The sequence below is a fragment of the Strix aluco genome, chromosome 4 (assembly GCF_031877795.1).
Source record: "Strix aluco isolate bStrAlu1 chromosome 4, bStrAlu1.hap1, whole genome shotgun sequence".
Classification (NCBI taxonomy): domain Eukaryota; kingdom Metazoa; phylum Chordata; class Aves; order Strigiformes; family Strigidae; genus Strix; species Strix aluco.
Window position 1 is genome coordinate 88239258 of NC_133934.1, and position 18054 is coordinate 88257311.

The 18054-nt window shown below is 46.8% G+C and overlaps 2 protein-coding genes across 6 annotated transcripts in view; both read left to right on the plus strand.

Moving 5' to 3' along the window:
- Window positions 1–15278, plus strand: part of LRP4 (LDL receptor related protein 4) — an 84906-nt gene extending 69628 nt beyond the window's left edge. For 2 of the 3 annotated variants that reach the window (XM_074824037.1, XM_074824038.1), the window contains exons 24-38: window positions 300–386; window positions 587–758; window positions 837–999; window positions 2016–2241; window positions 3647–3950; window positions 4274–4492; window positions 4802–4936; window positions 5104–5212; window positions 5535–5679; window positions 6206–6319; window positions 6626–6749; window positions 7722–7789; window positions 8400–8487; window positions 9427–9568; window positions 11361–15278. In XM_074824037.1, coding sequence (XP_074680138.1) covers window positions 300–386; window positions 587–758; window positions 837–999; window positions 2016–2241; window positions 3647–3950; window positions 4274–4492; window positions 4802–4936; window positions 5104–5212; window positions 5535–5679; window positions 6206–6319; window positions 6626–6749; window positions 7722–7789; window positions 8400–8487; window positions 9427–9568; window positions 11361–11696 — 2432 coding nt within the window. In that variant the 3' untranslated portion in view covers window positions 11697–15278. Of the gene's footprint in view, window positions 1–299; window positions 387–586; window positions 759–836; window positions 1000–2015; window positions 2242–3646; window positions 3951–4273; window positions 4493–4801; window positions 4937–5103; window positions 5213–5534; window positions 5680–6205; window positions 6320–6625; window positions 6750–7721; window positions 7790–8399; window positions 8488–9426; window positions 9569–10130; window positions 10200–11360 lie in introns of all 3 variants that reach the window. The other variant, XM_074824039.1, reaches the window with a different exon arrangement.
- Window positions 15279–15969: 691 nt separating this feature from the next.
- The window catches only part of CKAP5 (cytoskeleton associated protein 5), a 54837-nt gene continuing 52752 nt past the window's right edge, over window positions 15970–18054 (plus strand). For all 3 annotated transcript variants that reach the window (XM_074824041.1, XM_074824042.1, XM_074824043.1), the window contains exon 1: window positions 15970–16079. The gene's annotated coding sequence lies outside the window, so the exon portion shown is untranslated. The remainder of the gene's footprint in view (window positions 16080–18054) is intronic.

Sequence of the window (18054 nt, forward strand, 5' to 3'; positions counted from 1 at the left end):
GATACTAGCTAAGAATGTGTTACATGTTCTCTAGCCTTGTGTAAAGGTCAGAGTGCCAGTGCTTCTACATATTTTGGGGAGGATTGGAACAAGATATGTTGTACTGTTTTATCACTCTAGCTTAATAGTCTTGTATTGCTGTTATTCCTGTGCAGTCAGATCTGTTTTGAATGGTGTAGCTGTTAGTCAGACACCTGGATCTGTTTTTTTAAGGATTTTGCTGTTTCGTTGTTGGGGTTTGTTTTGGTTTCGTTTTGTTGTGGGCTTTTTTTTAAGTTTCTCTTTCTTCTTCCACCCAGGAAAGGTTTACTGGTCAGACAGCACACTGCGGAAAATCAGCCGGGCTGCCCTTGATGGCTCACAATTTGAGGACATCATCACTACAGGTAAGAGAGATTTTGGCCTGGGAGCCTCTTGCCTCCATGCAGCATGAAAAGAGAGATTCTCTGATACCCTGGTAGAATAATCTTTACATTTTTGGTGGAAGGACAAGCAAAGCGTAAAGCAACTGCCTGATGAGGTGCACAAGGGGAATAGCAGAAGTTCCTGACTAAGCTGGGAGGATGACATCTTTGTGTTTTCTCAGGTCTGTTGACTACAGATGGGCTAGCCGTGGATGCTATTGGCAGGAAGATATATTGGACAGATACAGGAACAAACCGGATTGAAGTGGGCAACCTCGATGGCTCCATGAGGAAAGTCTTAGTCTGGCAGAACCTGGACAGCCCTCGGGCAATAGCTTTATACCATGAGATGGGGTTAGTGTTGTCAAGAGGCTCTCTAGGGTTAGAACAGGACTTCTGACCTCTCCATAATACTTGCTGGCTTTTCCCCAGGTATATGTACTGGACGGACTGGGGTGAGAATGCCAAGCTGGAACGCTCTGGGATGGATGGCTCTGGACGTGTGGTGCTGATCAGCAACAACCTGGGCTGGCCTAATGGACTGGCAGTGGATAAGGCTGGGTCCCAGCTGCTCTGGGCTGATGCACACACTGAGGTCTGGTTCTGTTCTTCACCACTGTTTGTCATTTGGGTCTTTGGTAGCCTGGAGGCTGTTTTGAAGCTCTTGAGCAAGCTATCAAAAGAGCAAGGGGAACCTATGAGCTTCAACAAGGCCAAGTGCCAGGTCCTGCACTTGGGCCACAACAACCCCATGCATCGCTACAGGCTTGGGGAGGTGTGGCTGGAGAGCTGTCTGGAGGAGAAGGATCTGGGGGTTCTAATTGACAAACAGCTGAACATGAGCCAGCAGTGTGCGCAGGTGGACAAGAAAGCCAACGGCATCCTGGCTTGTATTAGAAATAGTGTGACCAGCAGAAGTAGGGAGGTTATAGTCCCCCTGTACTCTGCACTGGTGAGGCCACACCTTGAGTATTGTGTCCAGTTTTGGGCACCTCAACACAAGAGGGATATCGAGGTGCTGGAGAGTGCAGAGGAGGGCAATGAAGCTGGTGAAGGGCCTGGGGAACAGATCCTATGGGGAGTGATTGAAGGAGCTGGGACTGTTCAGTTTGAGGAAGAGAAGGCTGAGGGGAGACCTCATCACTCTCTACAACTACCTGAAAGGACATTGTAGAGAGGTTGGTGCTGGTCTTTTCTCACAGGTAATTAGTGATAGAACAAGAGGGAATGGCTTTAAACTGCAACAGCGGAGGTTCAGACTGGACATTAGGAAAAGATTTTTCCCAGAAAGAGTGGTCAGACAGTGGAATAGGCTGCCCAGGGAGGTGGTGGAGTCACCATCCCTGGATGTGTTTAAGGGTCGTTTAGATGAGATGTTGGGGGATATGGTGTAGGGGAGAACTTGTAGAGTTGGGCTGATGGTTGGACTTGATGATCCCAAGGGTCTTTTCCAACCTGAATGATTCTGTGATAAGCTTCTCTGAGAGTGTGGGCTATGGGGAGGGTGGGCTTGAATAACATCATTTGCTTAGTCTCTGTTTCCCACTTGATAATTACTAGCAAGAGGATCAGTGTTTTGAGTATGAGGCTGATGCTTACTTCTTTCTTTAGCGGATCGAGGCTGCAGATCTCAATGGTGCTAACCGCCACACCCTGCTGTCTCCGGTGCAACATCCCTACGGCCTCACTTTGCTGGACTCCTACATCTACTGGACTGACTGGCAAACTCGCAGCATTCACCGGGCTGACAAGGATACTGGTGCCAATGTCATCTTGGTGAGGGCAAACCTGCCTGGCCTCATGGACATTCAAGCTGTTGATAGGGCACGGCCCCTGGGTGAGTTGCTAGGCTGCTCCCAAATCAGTGGGTGTCTGTGGTGACTAGGGGAGCCCTTCAGAGGGGTCACTGAAGAGAGTCCTTTGGTATAAAGCATGAGCGATAGAGTAACTTCTCAAAAGTCAGCATTTTATTTCTTCTTCCCTCTTGTTTAACTATTTTTGCACTTCTCCCTGTTTACCAAGCTCCACAGAACTGGTGTTTGTTTATTACTACATGCCTTTTGAGCCCCTTCATCCCATTTACTTCACTGGATTGCACTGACAGCCTCATTCTTACACACAGCAGAGCCACTTTCTTAGGAGGACTGAATGAATCATGCCCTATTAGGCTTCACTAGAGTCTACTGGCATTGGACAGTTTCCCTTTTTTAACTCCAAAAGACACTAATTTCTCTTAAGCTAGTTGCTGAAACCTTATTTCAAGTTCTAGTCATTTTTTTTGCCAGCCATTGCGGGCTTCGTCTTCCTGTCTGCCACTTTGCTCTACAAAAATCTCTGCTTCTTTAGTTGCTCTTAATATATCATGCTCTCCAACTATTCTGTGCAAGAGTCAGATTCTTTATGTTACTTTTCGGGGATCCTGTATGTCCCCATCTTGTCTCCTTGCTCTTCAGTGGGAGTTGTTGCTTTGTGCTGTGGCTTCATTTTGGTGGAATTTCCCCAATACGTACTTCTACAGAAAACTCTGTGCTGCTTCTCCTCTGGCTGCTTAACAGCAGAACGTCATTCCTCACAGTATAACTTGACAATATAACTTAAAACTAACCAAAATTCCTGCTGTCATATCCCTGTTGTCTTCTTCCCACTCCCTGCACCTGTCTTCTGGGCTTATCCCCTCCTAGTAAATGAATGCTGGATTTTTTTCAATTTTTTTAAAAAAAGGATACGACCCTAATATGTCAAGCACTTTCAGCAGGCTTCTCTGATGCCTTTGTTTACTTGCTACTGTGTGCTGCTAAGTTGAAACAGAAGCTTCTTTGTCAGCCTGGCCTCTGGTGCGTTGTCACGCTGCTTCCCCACAGGGTTGGATCTTTCTGTCAGCATTACCATTTGCAGCAATAATAAAGCTTAACTGCACTTGTGTGAATCTATCAGCATTTGGCTGTTTCTTCTTCCATGGGAAAACTATGATTAGCAAGGAATGCAGGTCAAGATTTTGCTACTAGTGCTCCACCTTATTCTGTGCCTTCCTGTTCTCCTTGCTCAACAATGCCCATACCCACCAGGAATCTTGGAGGAGAGGGAGGCAGTCTCTGTATGAAGGGCTGTAGATTCCCAGCAAGGCTGGGATGGTAAGGGTGAACTCAGCTGCTAGCAAGTTGTGTATGTGTAGCCTTTAAAATAAAGCTTTGGTCTGTGTGACCACACTGATCTTTAAAACTGTGCTTTCAATATTTCTAAAGGCTTCAATAAATGTGGAGTTCGTAATGGTGGCTGCTCCCACCTTTGCTTGCCTCACCCCACTGGCTTCTCCTGTGCCTGCCCCACTGGCATCCAGCTGAAGAGAGATGAGCAGACGTGTGACTCTTCTCCAGAGACCTACCTACTTTTCTCTAGCCGTGCTTCCATCCGTCGTATCTCACTGGACACCAGTGACCACACAGATGTGCACATACCTGTCCCTGAGCTGAACAACGTCATTTCTCTGGACTATGATAGTGTGGATGGCAAGATTTACTACACAGATGTATTTCTTGACGTCATCAGGTAGGTGCCAGTCATCTGCTTGGCCAGTGCCCAGGTCACCCAGCTATTTGTGCCACAGTGAGCTGTACAGTGTGGCAGTAAGTTGGGGAGACTGAGAAGCTGACAATACACCACTCCTTCCAGCTTGTCTTTGGTACACAGTGTCACGTGTTGAACTAAATGCTGAAGGTGTGTTTAACCTGCTGTAGACTATGGGGAAAAAGGTATGGGGAGGTAGCGGTATGAAGTAGCCCTGCGGTTGATGGGGGATCACACATGGAGGTGTGAAGGCTTTCCGGGAGCTACCCGTTCCTCACTGCCATTTGCAATCGATTTCCATCCAGGCGGTCTGATCTGAATGGCAGCCACATGGAGACTGTTATTGGTCAGGGTCTGAAGACTACAGATGGCCTGGCAGTGGACTGGGTTGCCAGAAACCTCTACTGGACAGACACAGGACGCAATACCATAGAAGTAGCTAGACTGGATGGAAGCTCCAGGAAAGTGCTGATCAATAACAGCCTGGATGAGCCCCGAGCCATTGCTGTCTTTCCCAAGAAGGGGTAGGTGTGGGGTATTGGTGGGACAGGGAGAAGGACTGTGCAGAGGCAGAGTGGAAGAGGGGGTTGTGAGAGGAAGAAGAGATGTGCCGAGTGAATCTGCAGATACCAGAAAGTACTCAGATCTGACTGACAAATATAATCAGGCAGACAGTGAATTTGAAGGTTGGGCAGATAACTGGGAGAAGCAAGCTGCAGACCATATGATCTTTTTTGAACCTGAAGAATCTGGCAGTTTAATTCGTAACTAAAACTTTCATTAGGCTAAATGAGATGTTCTTTTCTCCTTATGCTTGCCTTTTATCTCTTCAGGTACCTCTTCTGGACAGATTGGGGTCACATTGCTAAAATTGAACGGGCAAACTTGGATGGCTCTGAACGTAAAATCCTGATTAACACTGACCTAGGATGGCCCAATGGATTGACTCTGGATTATGACACCAGGAGGTCAGTGAAAGATTTTCTTCTTAGCTTGGTTTATTGGAGTAGCGTTGTGGATTTGGTTTTTGGGTGTTGCTGGTTTTTTCTTTTGTCTGATCCGTCTTGGCTAGCGAACGAAGAAGGTAAACAGGGATTGTGTAGATAGAAGCTCACCTCTTTCTCTGTCCCTCCAGGATTTACTGGGTGGATGCGCATCTTGATCGCATAGAGAGTTGTGATCTCAATGGGAAGCTACGGCAAGTGTTGGTCAGCCAAGTGTCACATCCCTTTGCTCTGACACAGGTAAGAAGATTTTCCTGCTGCTACTGTTCTCCCTGCTGTGTTGATGAGTTTGGACAGTGGAGTTTGGGGATAGGGCAGTGTTAGAGTCTGGTGAAACCAAGATGGTGGAGGGGATAGTACTTAACTCTTGTGTGGAGCTAACAAAGGAATTTTGTCTGAACTCCTGTGGGGTGTAGACAGTCATCTTCTTTATAAGAGGGGAAGGGGTTGAAAAGGCCTTTGGGGCCTTTTGCCACTGGGATGTGTTTTTTATGGGTAGCCTGTGTCTGTGCAGCTAAAAATGCTAATGGCTGTCATTTTTCTTTGCTGTCTCCCTGAGCAGCAGGATAGGTGGATATACTGGACTGACTGGCAAACCAAATCTATCCAGAGAGTGGACAAATACTCTGGGCGGAACAAAGAGACAGTCCTAGCCAATGTGGAGGGCCTGATGGATATCATTGTGGTTTCCCCTCAGAGACAGACAGGTAAATAGGACCCCGATTCAGGCAAATGCTAATCGTAGAAAAAAAGAACTCTGGAACCACTGTGCTACTGTAGATGTCAAGCAAGGCTGGCATCCTTTCTTATACGCAAACTGTTAATGCATCTTTCCTAGGTTCATTCCTTGTCTGCCTGTGACATTTCAGTGAAGTACATCTCAATGGTGTTCTGTTACAGCTTTGATTAGCAAATGTCACTTTCTGTGTTGTTCATGTGACATTGTGTTAAAACAGAAGTATGTGAGCTTTTTGGTTTTTAATCTGTGCAGCTGTGTTGACAGGGCTCCTGTCTAATGATTTCCAGTGCCTTCCTTTCAAGACTGCCCTAATCCTACCAGTGTCTGGCTGTTGTCATCACTTTCTTAGCAGTCAGATGAGGGGTATGTGCCAGAACATAGTAACTTGCTGAATTTCCAGGAAGTATCTCTGGCTGAGCAGGAAAAAAGGTTGTTGCTCTGAGTTCCTACCTGGTCATCTGCAATATATTTAGAAAATTACTTGTTCCTTCCAGGTACTAATGCTTGTGGAGTGAACAATGGAGGCTGCACCCACCTCTGCTTTGCCAGGGCTTCTGACTTTGTCTGCGCGTGTCCAGACGAACCAGATGGGCGGCCCTGTTCTACTAGTGAGTTTACGAAGCGTCACTTGGGTAGTAGCTTCTGTAAGTGAGCCCCTGCCACTACTTATGCAGTGGCAGTGGCAACCAGAGCATCTGAAAATCTCCAGTGTATAAAAACTTATGCAGAGTTGTATGCTGGAAGTAAGGTGGTTGTGAGCAATAGAGCCTTATTCTGTCCTTTCTGCTGACAGACTTGGTTTGAGATGGGAAAGCTGCTCATATTGGCCATTTCAGAAACACTCTGTAGCTTACCAGACTTGTTCATCTGTCCCACAAATTTGGTGTCCTGCTTATTTTTCTCTGTTGTTCTAGTTCCTGGTGTGGTGCCCCCTGGTCCTGAACCCACCAGTGTAAGTGAGAGAAGTCAGACACCACCTGGCAGAGTAGGTACCTCAACAGCCAAATCTCTCACATCTCTGGAAGCAGCGGAAGGAAAGTAAGTGCTCTTGTTCTCTTGGAGTTGGGGTGTGAAAGTCAGAGCTTGTGCAAGGTGCAACGTGCAAGCCCCCTCTGGTTCTCATCATCCAAATGTACCTCTCCCTAGCCAAAAGAGGTTATTCCAGCTCCAGATTTCACGTTCATAATGGGGAAAACCGTTTTGACAAAGAATGCAGAACACTGTTGAGCTGGCAAGAAAGAGGTGCGGAGATCTTTCTGTTCTATTGAAATGTGTGTCTAGGCTGACTGTGCTGAAGCGTTAACATCCTCCTGGGACCATGTCATTCATTTGATTGATTTTTGAGCTCCTAATTTTGAGAACTTATTTCTGAGAGGAGGAGAGGGGAGTCTATTGTTGTAATTCACTGAGACATCTCAGACCTGACCCAGACATCTGAGGAAGTGGTTCTGCCCTGGCCACAAAGGAGTAGCTTGTTTGGGGCAGAACAGAACCTTTGCAGCTCTAATATTTAAGTTACAGTGCAGGTAGTTAAGAGACTTTTTCCTGCTAATTCCCTGCAGCCTGCTATTCCTACTGCCTGGCAAAAAAGTATGTGCCATAATATATGGCTGGGCTATTTACAAAGCAAAACTTCTACTTTGTTGAGTAGGATGTATTGGGCAGAAAGATCTTTGTACTGACTCTAGGATGTTCTGACTTTTGCTTCAGCACTGATGCTGAAATTTGTGTTCTGATAGATATACATATGCACTTATGTACCTGAGAGGTGAATATAGAATGACTCCGATGTAAAGATATTGCAGACCTATAATTGATATATACATGTGCACACCCCTATATATGTATGTGGTCCCCTCTCCTGTGGATACAGAAGGATACTGAAGAAGAGAAAGGAAGGCTCCTGTTGTTGAACTGGAAATGGAAGGGATATCAGTGCTAGCCTGTCTTTTGATACCTTTGATACTGCTGATACTGCTTTCAGTGACTAACTGTCCTTCTGTCCTTCAGCTGCTCTGACAAAGATGCTAGGCGAGGCCTGTGTACCCATGCCAACGAGGCAGTGTTGGCAACCATGGGTGAGTTCCTTTCGTTAATTCTTCTCCACCAGGGTTGTTTCTCCAGATGTGCCCAGGACATTCCAGTCCATAGTGTTTAAAACTCAAATTTCTGAAACTCAGACTTGAATTACTCAAATGCCCTCTGACCAGATCAAAGTGTGTCTAAGGATGAACATCAGTCATACACATTTATTAGCCTATATGGGGACTTTTCCAAATGACACTTTATTTTTTCTTTTATCCCATACCTCATCCACTGGGCTCTTCCCTTAATGATACTCTTCTTCACCATCCCCTTCATGTTGAGTTGAGGCTGGTTGACTAGGGTAATAGTTTCCCACTTCAGGAGTAACCTGTCAGCAAGGAAGTCTAACTCTTCTTTATCCAACCCCATTACAAAGATCTTGATGCTCCTTGGTTGCTGGGGCTGGGTGGGAGAAAGGTTATCATATGTTTTGGTTTCATATGAGGCCAAACAAAACCCTCTGCTAAACCTTTGTGTGCTGACGTTTTACTTTACATACTTCTGTGTGGTGTAAAACCTCTGTATTAGGCATTACACCGAGGTCAGTATTATCCAGTGGAAGTTAAGGAGAGTGCATAAATTACCCTTGCCGTTCACTTTCAGGAGAAGGACTGCATGTCAGCTACGTTATTGGAGGTCTTCTCAGCATCTTGTTTATTTTGCTGCTTATTGCTGCTTTAATTATATATAGGTAAGTGATCTTTTCCCCCCGTCTCCTGACCAATAATAAAACCCAGGGCTGTAGGAGAAGACAGCTCCTGAAAACAGTTCCTCTTTCTTTATTGTCGTTTACAATCCCTTTGTTCTCCATTGGAAGCAGTGCTTGATGATTGTATTTGCAAGGTTTGAGTCCTGTGCCTTTGAAGTGTTGGGCATACAACTCTATTATTTAAAGCCTTATTGGCTAAATTTTCTACAGAGAGCTTATGAGTCATCTCACATTCCTGTCCATAACTCATATCTCAGTACACATGGGAGCTCATGTACTTTCACAGAATCACAGAATCATCTAGGTTGGAAAAGACCTTGAAGATCATCCAGTCCAACCATTAAACTCACACTGACAGTTCCCAACTACACCATATCTCTCAGTGCTATGTCAACGTGACTCTTAAGCACCTCCAGGGATGGGGACTCCACCCCTGCCCTGGGCAGCCCATTCCAATACCTAACAACCCCTTCTGGAAAGAAGTACTTCCTAATATCCAGTCTAAACCTTTCCTGGCACAACTTGAGGCCATTACCTCTTGTGCTATCACTTGTTACTTGGTTCAAGAGACTTATCCCCAGCTCTCTGCACCCTCCTTTCAGGTAGTTGTAGAGGGCAATGAGGTCTCCCCTCAGCCTCCTCTTCTCCAGACTAAACAACCCCAGTTCCCTCAGACGGGGTTGTTTAGTCTGCCAGATAGTTTCACCAGTTACTGCCAGTAGGGCTTTTGTGGTTACATGTCAGTGCCTTGCTGTACTGGTAGCTAGTGAGTATACTGGTAGCTGAAGAACCAGGTGAAGCCAGTATTCTCTCTTTGAGGGACAGTGAAGATTGCTGGAGTTTTCCACTCACTGAGCACTCGGGAACTTTGGATCCTGGCAGCAAGGCCCTGTGTCTTTTCTGACAGCTCTCTCCCTCTAGGCATAATAAGTCCAAGTTCACGGACCCTGGCTTGGGGAACCTAACCTACAGTAATCCCTCATATCGGACATCTACCCAGGAGGTGAAGATTGAAGCGATTCCCAAACCAACCATGTACAACCAGTTGTGTTATAAGAAAGAGGTAAGAGCTGCTACTAAGGACATGGGAGCCCAGCTCAAGCTGCTGTTGAGTATTACAGACCTTAGCATGTGAAAATGTTGCAACTTGTCAGCATTTACTTCTAGGACATAGGAGGACAGCTTTGGTGAATTGCTCAGACTCCTGTGGAGATCAACCAGCAGCACTTCTTCCCCAGCAAACTGTAGTGAATTAGACCTGTCTTTAGCACTCTGCTTCCTCCCACAGTGTCTTGTATTTCATTTGCATTGGGTACTGGCCCTCAAAGTACAGGAGTCAAAGGGAATTGTCTTCCTTGGACACAGTCCTGGTTAGTGGCCGTCGCACCAAGGCTGCTTTGGACAGTCACCAGGGGAACCAGGCAGCCAGAAGGAGTTTGGCAGCAAGAATGTGGCCCCTGGCTGTGCACTGCCTGGAAGGGGGGGTGGGAGGGGGCGAGAACTGGAGCCCTTATGAAATGGAGCATTTTAAAGGCCCTGCAGAGGTCTGCCCTGCGTGCCACAGGTTGGAGAAGGTTTAATATTATATCTTGCAGCATTTAGTTTCTCCTCTGTTTTCTCCTCAGAAGCTTTCTTATCACTCAGATAGCTTCTCATCTTCCCTCTTCTGATTTCCGTCCACATCCTCACGTCAGGTATCACTACTCTATGTGTTTGATCCCGCCTCCCTCACTCAAGCTCTGTTGTGTGGCTCAAGCACTGTCCCATACTAATTGCTCTTTCTTGCTTCTCCCCTGCTTTTATGTCCTTAAACCAGGTCTACTGTCTGTCAAGAAAGTATAGGTAATTTTCTATGGCAGATCCTTTTGTCTTGGCTTTGACTACTCATACTCAGTATGTGAGATTTGAAAAAGACAGTTTCTGCAGGACTGTTTATGCTAATCTGTTGGATCACTTAGTTCCTCTAGCAAGAATCACAGCAAGACTTACAGAGAGAGGAGTTTTCCCTTGCTTTGTTTTTCAAAGGAACTATCCCATAGATTTCCCAAACTTTCCTGCCATTTTAGCCTTATCTACTAAAGACAGGATTATTTATCTGGGAATCTAAATCCTTTCCACTTTTCATTCTGCTGCTCCTATGTATATTGCTACTCCAAATGTATATTTCCCCGCCCCCTCCACTTTGTCCTCAGGGATAGATCAGATGTTCTAATGCTCCTTATTTGTCAGTGAGCCAAGTTAGACATATTCCACTACTTTAATCTCTGTGTGGTCCCTTTAACCTCTGATCATTTCCGTCGTTTCCCTGTAATCTCCTTCCCCTGTATCACTGTGAGACTCGGACTCGACGGTGGTATTCCAGCTGTGCCTTCCTGAGGGGCAAATCCAGAATGACTCACATATAAAGATATTGCAGACCTAGAATCAATTCCCTGCCTGCTTTTACCATGAAGTCTTTTGGCTGTTCCTGCTTCCCATTTTGTTGTTGGTTTTGGTTTTTGGTTTTTTTTTTTCTTCCTTTTTAATCTCAGTGTTGTGTTCTTATTCCCTGACAGCAGGGAGTATATATAGTTGAATTAGAAGAGCCAGCTCATCCTTATTCCCCTTCCATGATTTGAAGGCTTCTGAAGTTTGGAATGAGAGCTCTTGCAGGCAGGATTCGTCTGGGGGTGGCAAAGAACTGAAGGGAAACTTAGAATGTGTTCTGCCATTGTGACAGTCAAAGCCAGTGGCAGTTTATATGGAGGTCCAGCCTTTTGTCTGCTTCACTGTCTACATTCCAGCTCTGCTTTGCTCTTTGCCATATTTTTCCATAGATGTATTGGTTTTTTTTCATTCATCTGTCTGCTCCCTAGACTGGTCCTGACCACAGCTACACCAAGGAGAAGATCAAGATTGTGGAGGGGATATGCCTTTTGTCCAGTGATGATTCAGAGTGGGATGACCTTAAGCAGATTCGGAGCTCCCGAGGAGGGATCCTCCGGGACCACGTCTGCATGAAGACAGACACGGTCTCTATCCAGGCTAGTTCTGGTTCACTGGATGACACCGAAACTGAGCAGCTGCTACAGGAAGAACAGTCTGAATGCAGCAGTGTGAACACAGCAGCAGCCACTCCTGAACGGCGTGGCTCACTCCCAGACACAGGCTGGAAACACCAACGCAAGCCCTCCACGGAGAGCGAGGTCTAAAGTACACGCAACTTTGGAAAAAGCTCGTACCCTCCCTAGCCTCTGCTCTGCACAAAAAAGTCAGGACTCTGCCTGCTATGCAAGGAAGGGCACAGAGACCAGTCTCTCTTGCGAGGGGCCCAGAGACTGTGACTGCCTTTCAGCAAGGAGTTTGGGCAGCTGTTGGAGGGGGAGGATGGGAAGAGACCCTTTTGGCTCATTTTCACTGTCTGTGGTTTATTTATATGTTCCCTTTTCCTGGAAGCTGCCACGTTAACTTTTGCAGTGACTCCTCTGGCCTGAATCTGGTTCAGATTCTGTGTTCTCTGGCAACCTGCAAGTCCTGTGCTGTCCAGCTCACGGTCAATGCCCATGAAGAGAGCAGAGCTGCCTTCATTGCTAGCTCCTGGTCACAGAAGTTCCTCTAGTCATTCCAATACTAGCAGCACTCTTAGAGGCTTTGTGTTGAGGAGTCTTTAACTTCAGAGAGGTCTTGGAATAGATGGGGTAACCTTTGGGGCTCAAGGGGACACTGACACAGCATCAGGTCACCTTTTAAGGGCATAAAGAGAGTAACCACAGTTGCTGTGACTCACTTCATGAGAGCATCACTGCTTGCTTTCCCATCTGCTAGTAAAAACTTCAAGGAATGCTCAGATCGGAGCACTGTGTCTGTTGCTGGCAGTGGACACTGCTCCAGTTCTCCCCTTTCCTGTTAAAACATGTTTCTACTCTGGAAAAACAAAAGTCAGCAAATGGCCCTTTCAGAACTGCTCCCTTTGGGTGGGTACTAGAGTCAGAGTGCTGAACTTGAGGAAAGAATAGATTGGTATTGTTCTTAGCTCTACAGAGCTAGTGGGAGGAAATGGACCTCAGCAAGACCTGAATTCTACTCTTGTCTTTGCATAACTGATATAGAAAAAAAGAAAAAGAAAATTTGCTAAGTCTCCACCAGTCCCAATTCTGTAAGGTCCCAATTCTCTTGGCCTTTAGGACCTTTGATTACTGTAGTGAGGGAAAAGAGAGAATTCCTAGGTCGAGTCTTTCCCAGGGGAATACTCAGTGCTGACAGTTAGGAACTGCTCTATTACTAGGCTGAGCCCATTTGACCTAGAATAGGAGACAATAATCAGGGAGCTGTAAGGGCCATTTTAAATAGTCGATTATCAGATAGAATTGCACTTTAAGCTCTTCTGTTACCACTAAACGGCTCTCCTTGCAAAGTCATTTTTTCCCATCAGCTGCATGAGCTTCAGTTGTTCTCTGGCCTCCAAGGCCTTTACCCTCTAGAGGGTGTAATCCTACCCTTGCAGTTAACACCCCAGCAGCATCTGGAGCTGGGCCTTGCATGCTCCCAAGGACTATTGCCACCTTTTCGTAGTCTCTTGACTTCTCTTGTCATCTGTTTGTTCAGAGGGAAAAAAAGAGAAAATATCTCTTAATGCTTCTTCAAAAATTAACCCCTCAAGTCATATGGATACTATCATGGTAAAATATTAAGTATTAAGTCAGATACTTGGAAGCAGAACTTTCCAGTGAAGAATTTCTCACAGCAAGCTCTGTAACCTCTTTATCTCCCGGGATAAGCTCAAGTACATTCCCACCTGTGGTGTAAAGAGAGCAAAGCATGCACTCGGGGTATGGCTTAGAGGTGTGGGGAGACTGCATCTCCCTTGTGGTATTTTTCCAGCTGTTTTTTTTTTAAAAAAAAAAAAAAAAAAAGGAAAATCCATGCTATTCTGCTCTAACTTTGTTCATATACTAACAGTCCTGTTATCCCTGAAAAACACAACAGTTGCCGGTGGGTTGGCTGTACTTTTTTACAGCAGAGGTAGCTCTGCAGAAAGGGGAGGGTTGCAGCTTTGACCTGGCTAGGTGGCTTGAAACTCTGTCCGTAACTGCACCATTGGGCTGACTGGTGTATATTCCTGTGGAAAATGTACTGGAGCTAAGGCTTGGAAATTTCCCTGTGTTAATGTGGGACTCTTCCCTACTCCCAGAGGGATTTTTTTTTTAATTAGATTTTTATTTAATTATTTATTTGATTGACTCCAGCCTGGGAAGCATTGTCTTTGTTGGGCAGAGGCACTTTTGGATTGAGGCGTGGACTCAACTGGGAACTGAGGAAGGAGTGCGCTATCACTGGCATGGACCTTGCCTGTCTAAGCTGCCTCATGCAGGAACAACACCAGAGGGCTCAAGCATAGGCAGGAGAATCAATTTGAACAGAAACCACGTGTAGGGGCAGGGCCATCAGAACTGAAAGTGAGTGGGTTGATGAGGGAGGAAGGTTCTGACTTCTAGGAGAGCAGGGTTTCTCTGGGTTTGGGGGTTTGTTTGGTTTTTTTCCCCCCAATAGCTTATGTGAGTATGCACCAAAATCCTGAGGTGGGACAGGAGTGAAGGGAAACATCTGCCCAGACCTGTCACTTGAGGTTCAGTCAGCCTGTCAAAATAATCGCTGTCTGAGTTGCAAGTGCAGAATGGAAAGAAAAACCCAGTCAGTCTTTTCAAGAACTCGTGGTGCTCATGATCTCCTTGATAAATATTCTCTGCTGCTTCTTAGAAGGGAACCTGCACACTCCAGCCTAACAAACCATTTGTACCTGCTCTCTGCTCCCTTCCTCAAATGATAATGGTGAAAAGGAGCAACAAACCTCCCACAACCTCTCCTCTACCAGTGAGGTGGGCAGAAATTAGTTTCTTTTTTCTGGAGACAGCCCCAGTGAGATGCTGCCTAGGGGGTGCATCATGGTTCCCCATTCTGGGGAAGAGAAGACCCTCGTTGCACTTAAGATGTTAAGAATGTAGAAAGGCCACTGGAGGATGATCTCTTGAGCACTGATTTACTATGTAAAAAGCAAACATCTCTCCTGTCTGTCCCGAGCTAACGTCAGTGATTTCCGTGTGTTCCTGTGTAATGGTTTTAACGTTACTCACTGGAGACATTGGACTTTCTGGAGTTACTTAACCACTGTGTTCAGTATTTTAGGGGTTGATGATAATTTAATATAAATTTAGCTTTTCTTAACCACTCTGCCTGGCTTTTGGTTGTGAATCATGCATGTTACGTGGACTCTCCTTTGAAAGAGGAGCTCCCAGATCTTTTGCACAGAACATCAATGCTGCTTCATTTGAGAGGAGAGCAAGAAGGTAGCAGTGGATCTGGGATCTTTTGATAATCTGTAATGCACACTTCTTCTGCCATTGTGGCTTTGAATCAAGGGCCAAATATCCACACTCACACACTTCTGCAAAGTCCTGCACACACATAATACCCCTCACCCTACCACCACCTTGCTTTCTTTCCTTTTTGTTACCATTTTAACATGGCAATGGCAGAAGATGATGTTCCTCTTTTTCAAAAGTATTAGGACTGTAGTGGTCTCAAGCCTCTGCCCAGTGGAAAATAAAGCTCTGAAGAAGAGCTGGTTTTCTATCTGTAAGGGGTTTTGTTCAAGATTCTGTTGCATTTCTTTATAACTGACAGTTTAAATGGTGTAAAAGACTGAATAATGAAACTGACACTCCAGTACTGGTGCTAATCTTGTACCCCATTCTGTCCATTTCTGATGAAAGAAGTACTAAAAACATTTAAAACGTTTTAGCTTTATTCCTGCTCGTTTCACAGTTGAAGCACAGTGCAGAAATTATTCCACTGAGGTCATGCAAAAATATAATCACCTCCCTTTTCAAAAAATGTATGCTGAGGCAGTGTTGGGGGGAGAGATGGCATTTTAAGACTAACTGCAGCCATGTTGATGGCACTCTCCAGGCCCCTCTAATTACCCTGAAGAATTATTCCTTTGCTTGCGTGAAGAAACAAAGGCGGGAAGACACACAGTACTCCACCAACACACAGTTACTGCTTGTAAACTTATCACATTAAAATATATGAAAAAAGAGAAAGCCCCTTCCCCTGTAACGGGCCCTTCCCAAAGCTGACTGCAGCACCTCAGAGCTGCTTCAGCCCTTTATCAAAGGCGGGTTCAGCGGGGCCGGCGCCAGGTGCTGCGCCAGGCGCTGCTCCGGGCCCCGCAGCCGGTCCGCGCCCTCACGGGGGTCCCGGTGGCTGCCGCGGGGAGGCTGGGTCGCAGGGGCCGGGGAGGGGCCGGGGAGGGGCCGCGGGAGGCCGCCCCCGAGGCCGCGCGCTCCCCCCCGCGGCACCGGGAGGGCCCGGCCGGGGCCCGGTGGCGGCCACTGCCGCCACCTGAGGAGAGCGCGAGGTGTACGTCACCGTGCCGGATTCAAACGGCCCAATAAAAGGCGCGGCTGCGGGGGTGGGTGGGGCCAGCGCCGGCCAATGGGTACTGAGGACATTGGGAGGTGCGGGCGGTGTTAGTGATTTCAAACCCTGCCGAAGAGCGGCCGGACACTCGCCGCGCCCGACCCGCCGGGGCTCAGGTGAGGATCTCGGTTGTTGTCCTTCTCCCGGTGGGGGCTTGGCCCCTTCCCCCGCCCACCCGCCGCGGGTCCCCAGGCCCGCCGAGGGGCGGGGTAGGCCTCCCTCCGCCGCTGGGCCTGCGCTCCCCCGTCTCACCCGGGGACTGGGCGGGGGCACGGCCCCCGAGCGGCGCTGACATCCCTCCGCGGGAGCGACCCGCGCCCGCGGGCTTCGCCTGGAGCCGCTCTCGTGGCTGCGGGAGGCGCGACCGGTAGCGGTGGGAGGCCGCGGCCTGTACCACGCCGCGCTGTAGAGGCTGAAGGGGCGCCGCTCGCCTAGGCCGAGCGCGGGGTGTCGGGGCCTGGAGGGAGCCGCAGCTCGGGCCGCCCCGCCGCGGTCGCCTCCTTCGTGTCATCGCTGTGGGCCCAGGCGCGGTTGGGAGCTGCTGGGGCCTGGCCTGGGAGGCGGTGAGAGAGCCGGGCTCGGCCCCTTCCTAACGTTCCTCGAGGGAAATACGGACCTGGCATTTTCTGTCCTCCAGCGTTTCCGGAGGCTGCGTGCAGGATTGGTTTCCCCTCTAAAATGACCTAAGGAAAGTCTTCCCTGAGGTGATTCTAATCTTAAAGCAAAAGGCATGAGCTCATCTCCATTTCGACAGCTCTGGTGTTGTGTTCGATCTCCAGGGTCCCTCCCCAGGAGGTGCTTCCTCTTCAGTCTCTAGTGTACGTGAAGAGGGTCTGGACAGGAATGAGGCTCCCATGATCCCCCCCCCCCTTCCTGACCCCTTTTATTTTATTTGATTCTCTTTCCGAGTCAGAGTCTTGTGATTCTTTTTAAGACCGTAACTTTCAGGTTGGTGTGTAGGGGGTTTTCCTTCTGAATTTGGACCTCTGTCAGTCAGAGACACAAAGTTTTGTGTAGCAGAGACTGAGGAATGAAACTTCTGTGCAGCTTAAGCTGACCTGGACTCTTCTAACAATTTAAAAAAATTAAAAATAAAAAAAAAATTGCAAACTCCCCTGCTACAGTTTTCTAGCTGACTTGTGTTTGGTGTGTATCATCTAATTATTCTGCAGTTTTCCTTTTTTGCTGGTTTATTATTTTGTGTTTAGTGTTGCATCTTCCAGTACTTCTGCTAATAAATTGCAGTGCTGTTAAAGTTGCCTCCTGCAGATGAGAAGGGGATGAGTAGTTGTTGGGATGTTGGGCCACCAGCTGTGGGAGACCTTCCTTGTTTATTACTTGTGTATTGGAGACAGTATTGCTATAGACATTCCATGGACACATCTATTAGTCTACAGTTGTAAGGATGCCTACTTCCAGATGCTGAGCGTCTCAAATATTGAAGCATTCTAAAAGGCTATTCATAAAAAAAAAAATCTATTATTAAAACTTTGCGATAGGGTCAAGTCAGAAAGAGGAATGATTGGGTGCAAGTTGCCCTTACAGTTTTGATTATTGGTATCTGATATCAGATCAGTTGACTGTGTAAAAATTAGAATTTGGTTTGACTTTCTTGCCTCAGGCTTGGCCTTTCTTTAAACTTTGCTGTTTTGGTAGCTTTCCCCCATTTAAAACTTACAGGTGTACCTTTTTTTTCCCCCCTTGCCCACTTCAGGAGTTGCAATAGGGTTAAACTTTTAAAGCAACATTGGGTGATATGCAGACTCAACAAAAATGGCCTTTAAGTACAACAAACTGGTTCTAAATAAATTGTTGTAGATGTATTGAAGGGAATTCTCAGAAGTACAAAGTTGGGAACATTAACTGGGGCACCTGCTACAGAAAAAAATATTTATGCAACACCTGCACAAAAAAACCCCACTTGTATTTCAGAAGAGTGGGAAGTTAGACTGCTTTAAATCTGTACTCAGTACAGGTACTCTGTATATCTTTATATTTTGATATTCTAATATAAAGAGTGAATGTATGGTAATGGAACATGATTCCTGATTCCCGTACGTGTATGACTTGTGGAAGTTGAGTCCCACCAGA